Genomic DNA, 7,467 nt, shown 5'->3' on the forward strand with positions numbered 1-7,467 from the left:
TGACTTAGCAAAGACGTAATATGATTTATTTTGGGTGTCACCGCGATTGATTCCGGCGCTGACCCCTTTTCATTCATAAGCCTCCCCACCCCCTCCGCCTTCCCCTCCCTCCTTGATATATGAGTTTTGTATTTAAAATTACATGTTGCGAGAAAGCTTTCGGAAAGGGACCCGCCAGCCGGGACAGAGCAGCACGAAGGAGCTCACGGACTTAGAGGGCCGGGGGGTTCTGGTTTGTACAGCTGAAAAAGAGGAAAGAAAAGAAAAAATAATCCTTTTTCGGCCTTGATCTTTTATTCCTTTTTCCTCCTCTCCAGCATCTATTTGTTGCCGGCAAGCACAACCCTCCCAAGGGGATTTTTTGCTTTTATTCCAAATCTTCCCTTTCTGCCTTTTTTTTTTTTTTTTTTTTTTTGTACTCCGGAAGGTTTCAACCCCCGGTGGCTGCGGCAGGGTTGCTGCTACGACTGCTGTTTGCTGCTGCAAGAGATGAGAGTAAAAAAGAGTGGGCTAAAGGCAAGGAGCAGCCCTCGCCTCGCCAGGCCGGCTGAAGGGCGGCGTCGCCGCGGGGACCCCCAGCACGGGCCGCGGAATGTGCGGGGGCTGCGCGGAGCCACCGCGGCCCCCAGCGCCTCTTCGCGAGCTGCCTTTGTGTGGCTTTTCCATCCCTTTATTGGGCGATTTCCCTCCAGGAGGGATTTTCAGTTACAAAAGTATAACCGCTGATGTTAAAATTAGAAAAAAAAAAAAAAATTGGCCCGCTCTGATTTAGTAAAAAATAAAATAAATGGGGAAAAAAAAAATAAAGCTCAAAGAAAATGCAAACGGAACCGAATACAGCAACTATTTCAGACTGCAGAAACCCCTTGAACCTTAGTTGGGAGCATTTTCTTTGTCTTCAGTGCACACGAGGAGATTATTAGGACATAATTACTGCAAAGCAGGAAAGAGGAAGGCAAATGATTTAGGAAAAAAAAGCAAGTCCATTTTTCGAATGAAATATAGAGCAACGCACGTTTCTTGGTTTTATAAAGACATTTATTTACTCTATGAAAATAATATACAATAAATAATTTGCCATTTACTATTAAAGGATTTTAATAAATAGTCTACATCTAAAACTTAAAAAGAGGAACGAAAATTCCTCTGTTTGTTTGCTTTTTGTTTTTTTTTTTTTTTTAAATTATTACTTTATTAAGAAATCTAAAAGTCTCGTTCTGGTTCCTGAGAAAGTCACTTCAAGGATTTACAAATGTTTTCTTTTTGGGGCTGACATCTCTAATGAGCATGAGAATTATCGTGTGTATTCCTTAAAATAAATAAGGAAAAAAAAAAAAAAAAAAACCCAAACCTCTAATTAAATACCTGCATTTAGCAAAACTCTGGCTTTTCTTTCATGTGAGCCTTCTAGAATAAATATTGGGAGGGTGATTCTGGTCCCACCGGGTGAGGAGCTTAAAAAAGAAAGTATTTGGGGGCCGGGATGAGGTGATTGAATGAGAAATAGCTCGGGTTTATTTTTGGGGCGTCCCCCCCTCCCTCTTGCAGGAGCCGGGGGGGAGCTGGCGGTGGCTCGGAATGGGGCAGAACCGGCGAGGAGGGCGGGAGTTGGGGGCCGCTATTGGAAATTTAAATGTTGTAAATCTATAGCACAAAGTGCGCTTGTAAAAAAGTCCAGGTCTTCCTCGGAAAAGTGTACGGGGCTCTCCAGGGAGCCCTGAAGAATTGGGGAAAGCCCCTCCGAGAGCTGCAGGCAGGACTCTGCCGAGAAGATGCTCAGCTCTGGTAACAAAGGCGAGTCCTGCCCCTCGGGGCAGGCAGGGTCCGAGGGGCCGGCGGTGGTGCCGGGTTCCCCCGCTGCCACCCGCTCCGCCTCGGCCGCCACGAACCGGGGGCTCTCGGGCTCCTCGTTCCCCGGTTCGTTGCTTTGGTAGGGCCCGCCGGGCTCCGGAACCGGCCCGAAAGCCGGGTTCTCCTCAGGCTCCTCTGCGGGATCGCTGCCCTCATCCAGGTTGGGGTAGGCGAGGTCCCCGTCAGGGTTTTCTTTGTACTGGGTTTGCCTCTTGTGCTTCATGCGGCGGTTCTGGAACCAGACCTTGACTTGGCGCTCGGTGAGGTCGAGCAGAGCCGCGATTTCCACCCGCCGGGGCCTGCAGAGGTATTTGTTGAAGTGAAATTCTTTCTCCAGCTCCAGCAGCTGCGTGTTGGTGTACGCGGTCCGAAGCCTCCTGGAGCCGCTGGTGTCTGTCAGCCCCTGGATGTCTTAAACACACACACACAAAAAAAAAACGCACGTTGCAAAGAGAGGGAGTGGGGGCAAGTGGAGGGTCTGGATCCGTCCCCTCCCTGGTGTGGGCAGAGCTGTCCCCCTCACCAACGAGCGTGGGTCCGGGGAATGGAGGGGAGCCGCTACAGGAGAAAATAAATGTTTAATTAAACTCTTCCCATTGGGGAAGAAGCTTGGAAATCACTCTCAGGTCCTATTGCCCCAAGGAGAAGAAGGGATTTTGCTCCCTGGCCTTTCTCTTTAAAGCCCTTCTTTCTCTGCCACCTTCGAGAACAAGGGGTATTTCGACCCATTCCTTCCCTTTTTTTTTTTTTTTTTTTTTTTTTCCAGGAGTTCTGGGACGGGCGCTGCGGGGCTTTGATTTCATTATTCCTGGTTTATCTGGCCAATGAGCTCCAGTGTCCGCCCTGCTCCTGCCCGGGCGTTTACCTGAACGGTGCCAGTAAAATAAACAGTGAATTGTGCCTTAAACATTTTGTCCCGGGGGAAGAAGAGTCCCTGGCCCGGGCATCTCAGCAGCCCTGGGCTTTTCGGAGGGAGACTATCACTTTATTGGGCAGGTTTGGGGACGGACGGACTTGGGGGTGTATTTATTTTATTCTGCAGTGAGGAGCTGGCTCTCTCTCTTTCCATCCTGCTCATAGCAGCCCCCGCGCTACCCCCACGCCTGTCTTTCCCTTCACTGCTCTTCTTTCGGTTTTTTGGTCTGTTTTTTTTTATCTTCTGTTGTTGTGGGTTTGTTTTGTGTGGGTTTGGGTTTTTTTTCCCTGGAGGTTGTAAAAGAAAAACAAAACAAAACAAAACATAAAAAAAAAAAATAAAAAAATAAAAAAATTCAGGGCTGGAAGGACAAGTAAGGCAAATGGAGATGTGGCTCAGCTGCCAGGTCCCCCCCGCTGGAGCCAAAGCATATCCCGGCTTCCTCGAATCCCTTTTCTTATTCGTTTTCGCTGAAGTTACAGCAATTTGTTCTTCTATTTGCGGGGGGGAGGAGGCAGGAGAATTCCCTCCCCCCCCCCTCCGTCTGTGTACATCGCTGCGGTGTATTTTATTGCGTGACAGAGTTTGGGGGAAAGTGCGGGGCAAAATATGTTGGGTGGGGGGAAGACGACGACAGAGGGGTAGGACTGCTCTAGGGCAGGGGGGAGGGGATGGGGGGAAGACTGTTTATTGTTCGGCTCCTCTCAGATTCCAGCAAACACCCCCTTCACCCCTCATTATACGAACCTGCAGGAGATCCTGCGGCAGGGACCGGCACCGAGGAAGATGATGGGGGGGAAGAGGAGGAAGAAGAGGATGGAGCCTGGGTAGCTTTCTTGGACGATTTCTTCTCCTTCATCCAGGGGAATTCCGCTGCCAAGGGGCTGGGCTGTGCCGGAGGCTGGGGCTGGAGCTGGAGCAGGCCATGGGATGCTCTTTTTTGGCTCCTCGGTCTTGCCTGGCTGCTGGAACAAGGATTCAGGCTGAGGACTGTTTGCTCAAAAGGAGGAGGAATTAATGTCGAGTCCTTGATTGATGAAGTTTGAAATGTCTCCAGGACAGCGGGAAGAGACGTCAGGCACTCTGCGAGCGAAGGCTGGCTATTTATAAACCCGATCTCCCTCTCAAATTCAAAATTCATGGCTTTTCCAGGGCCCAGGGTTTAAAAAGCGGGAGGGGGGAGAGGGAGGAGGCGGGAGAGAGGGAAAGAAATCTGAGGGCCTCAGTTTTTATGGCAGTGATGATGATGGTTCTCGGGCTTTTTATAATTGTTATATTGCTGATAATACAGGCGGATGGGGACCTTGCTCTATTAAACTCGAGACTGGGGCGAAATTGCAGCCAATTCCTGGTCACGTGGCCAGCCCTGGCCAATGGCAGGCGGGGCCTGGTGGCAAACAGAAAGCATTATTTTCTTTAATTGATTAAAAAAAAAAAAAAAAAAAAAAGACAGAAGATCCCCAGAAAAATCCTTCCCTACACACACCCCATCCAGCCCGCAGCTCTCCTCCGACGGCCGTGGGGCTGCCGGGGACAGCGGGATGCGGGATGCAGGATGCGGGATGCGGGCTGGGAGCCGCTGCCCGCGCTGTTTGCGCTGCCCGCGCTGCCTGCAGTGCCTGGTGCTGCTTCCCTGCCAGTGCCGAGCGGTTCCAGACACCCAGTGAGTTTGTACCCCCGGGGCAGGAAGGGCACCAGGCGTGGGAAAAGGGGCTCTGCACCCCTCGGAGGTGCCAGGGAGATGCAGGCGAGCCGGATCTCTGGGCTGGCAACCCAGAGCGCCCGGGGCATTTGCGCAGTGTATTTATACATATAGAGGTTTTATACATATACATTTATACATATAGAGGTTCCAGAGCTTGGAAAATTCAAGCTAGCAGGAGGGTTTGGTCCGGAAGTTTGTGTGTGAGTCTGGGTACGAGCACTTAGGAAATCAAGTGAGCTTTTATGTCAAGTGCAGTCAGACCAGCCCGATTTATCCGGTTAAATCACTTTTAAAGAAAAAAATCCTAATCCTTCTGCTTCTAAAGCCAGATATAGTGGACCCTTTACACTTTCCTTAATGCCCAAACATATTTTAAGGTCACGGATATCTTTGAAATCACATTTCTTTCTTCCTTTTTTTTTTTTTTTCTTTTTGGTCTGTCCCCACTGCCAATAAGCAGCTCCACTTCCAGAGTTTACAAAATAAATAAATTAAATAAAAAGTCAATTCCCAGGAAGACTTTTTTTTCCGTTTTCTTCCTTTTAAAGTGCCCCCATCCACACAAACCGAAAAGAAGAGAGAAACGATCAATCTTTTTCTCGAAAGACTTTTGACAGCTCAGCCTAACTCACTCAGGGAAGAAATCTGGTTTTGCAAAATAATTACTGAAACCGGGAAAGATTTAAAAAGTTTAACCCAATGAATTGAATTCGGGAGGTCTAGAAAGTAAAAAATTTTGTGTACAAAAAAAAAAGAAAAAAAAAAAAATTAAGCTGCCTGCTGGAGCCTGGAGATGTGGCTGGTTTGCAGTTTGTTTATTCAAGCTCCAGTTCTCCCATTTTGTAGCAGAGAGGGACTGGTTGCATTCACGCAGGGAGAAGCCTAGAAACTTTTGTCAGTTCAAGCATCTGTGTGGGTGGCAAAGGTTTCTGAGAAACACATAATAAATCTAAAGCTGAAGCAGAAGCATAGTTTAGCAAACGGGTGAAGAAAATAATAATAATAAAAAACATTTGCAAACCGCAGCTGGGTCGAAGGGGGAATTTAATTAAATATTTCACGTATTTGAATGTACTTATCAAAATCAGCATAAATCTACTCAGTCACGACAGCTCAGGACTGGCATAAAAAATTAATCGTTGAGTTTCCGATCATTTCTTGCTTTTTCGGACTAAAATGGGATTTCTTGGGAGCCTTGGTCTTTGTCTCGAGGTTGCTGGTTCCTCCCTGCCCTCTGAGGGACTCTGCAGCTCGCTGGGGAGCTGGGATGCAGTGAAAGAGTTTGGGATGTGAAAGGAAACTCCTTCCAGCCCCGTTCCCAACAGTTCTGGCTTCTCTTGCTAACACGAAAGTTGCAAAGGAAAAAAAAAAAAAAAAAAAAAGAGAGAGAGAACTAAAAAGAACCTCTTGGAGACAGGGGGATTTTTCCCACGCACCAGGAGGAGGCCCAAGGAAAAAAAAAAAGGAATCTCCTTACTCAAGGGGAAAGACATCATCTTATAAAAATAAATTCACATGGCCAGTGAACGATAGAGAAATGCAATAATTGGAAACAACCTCTGTCTTCATTCTTTAACACAGCGGAGCAATAATTTGTGGATGTGAGGAGTTGTAGGAGAGGGAGAAGCTGAGAGGTCTTACACTCTCAGCCTCGGAGTTGCCCTTTTTTTCTCCCCCCCCCCCCCCGCCCCGGATTTTAACTCGTTCCTAGAAATCCCTGACACAAATCCCAGCAACATGGCGTCCGGGATGTCAGACGAAAAAATATATTCAGTGAGACAGGGGAGGAAAAAAAAATAATCCAAGGAGAAGGCCAAGCCGAGCCCTTGTTCTTTGAGCCGATCCCAGTCAGAGCCTGCACGCTTTTATGCTTTTAAATTACGGTACCCCGAATGGTAAAGTGCTCTCTGCATGGCCGGGCAGAACCCAGCCCTGCTCCTGGGGAGAAAAACAAGCCTTGTCTCCCTTGTACACTGTTATTTATTATTGCGGGAAGGTGATAATTATTAACCTGGAACTTCATTTATTAAGAGAAGATCAGAGATGGAGTGAAACGCCAGATCATTTTTCATGGAAAGCTTTCTCCACTCGACCCTTTTATACGTCTGGGTTTATGGCACCTCCGGATGGCCCTGGCTGGGCACACCTCCGAGTTGTAAAACACACACTCTCTCTCTCTACAGCTCACCCCTTTTTTTCGGTACCTTCTACAGTCTTTTCACCCCTTTTTTACCCTCAGCAATGAAAGCCTCCTCCTCCTTTCCTCCAGAGGGGATCTTCCCCTCTTCATCAGCCACAGAAATTGAACATTTTCGAGCCTGACAATCAGATCACCCCGTTTCCAGAACCATAAAACTTTTATTGGCCCTCGCTGCTTTAATATAAGTTTTCTTAGGGCTTCAGAGCATAAAAAGCAAATTATTCACGGTATTACCCCATCTGCTTTTGCTGCTGGCAGAGGGTTCTTCTCCCTTTTGCTTGCACTGGTAACATAACCTCCTGCAGCAGCTTTTTCTCTTTTTTTTTAACCATTTTAGAAGGGTGTGTTCGTCTGCGGGGGGTGTAGATGTGTGTGGGTTTGTGTGCATGTGTGTGCATGTATTTTAATAATAATTAATTATAAGTGATTTAATTTCTGTTCACCTTTAAGGTCCTCGCATGGAAACTCTGGGCCCATTTTCTTTTTTTTTTTTTTTTTTTTTTTTTATTAATCCTTTTCCTTTGTTTTCATTCGCGGTCCAATAGCAGCTCGGCCCTTGTTCCACGTGATTCCCCTTTGTGGCCGCGGGCGCGGGCCGGGCCGCGCAGGGCCGCGGAGTGGGTGGCGGGGCCTGCCCAGCCCTTCCGGGCCCGAACCCCAACCCCAGGGATTTCACCCCAAAAAGGGGATGCAGGCAGGAATCCCGCTGCCAGGACTCTGTCCCTTTCCTGCCTTCTCTATTTTTACACACCCATTATTTATTTATTGCCTTAAAATCCGACTGATAGGACAAGA

At 47.8% G+C, this 7,467-nt stretch overlaps 1 protein-coding gene across 1 annotated transcript; it reads right to left on the minus strand.

Annotated features, from left to right (window-relative positions):
- Positions 1–1,016: 1,016 nt before the first annotated feature.
- HOXB2 (homeobox B2) lies at positions 1,017–4,089 on the minus strand. Its single transcript, XM_071728401.1, has 2 exons — positions 3,515–4,089; positions 1,017–2,262 (listed from the first exon to the last, which is right to left on the minus strand). The coding sequence occupies exons 1-2, from the start codon at positions 3,906–3,908 to the stop codon at positions 1,619–1,621; spliced, it is 1,038 nt and encodes a 345-aa protein (XP_071584502.1). The 5' UTR covers positions 3,909–4,089; the 3' UTR covers positions 1,017–1,618.
- Positions 4,090–7,467: the final 3,378 nt, after the last annotated feature.

Source organism: Heliangelus exortis, chromosome 29 (assembly GCF_036169615.1).
Source record: "Heliangelus exortis chromosome 29, bHelExo1.hap1, whole genome shotgun sequence".
Lineage (NCBI taxonomy): Eukaryota > Metazoa > Chordata > Aves > Apodiformes > Trochilidae > Heliangelus > Heliangelus exortis.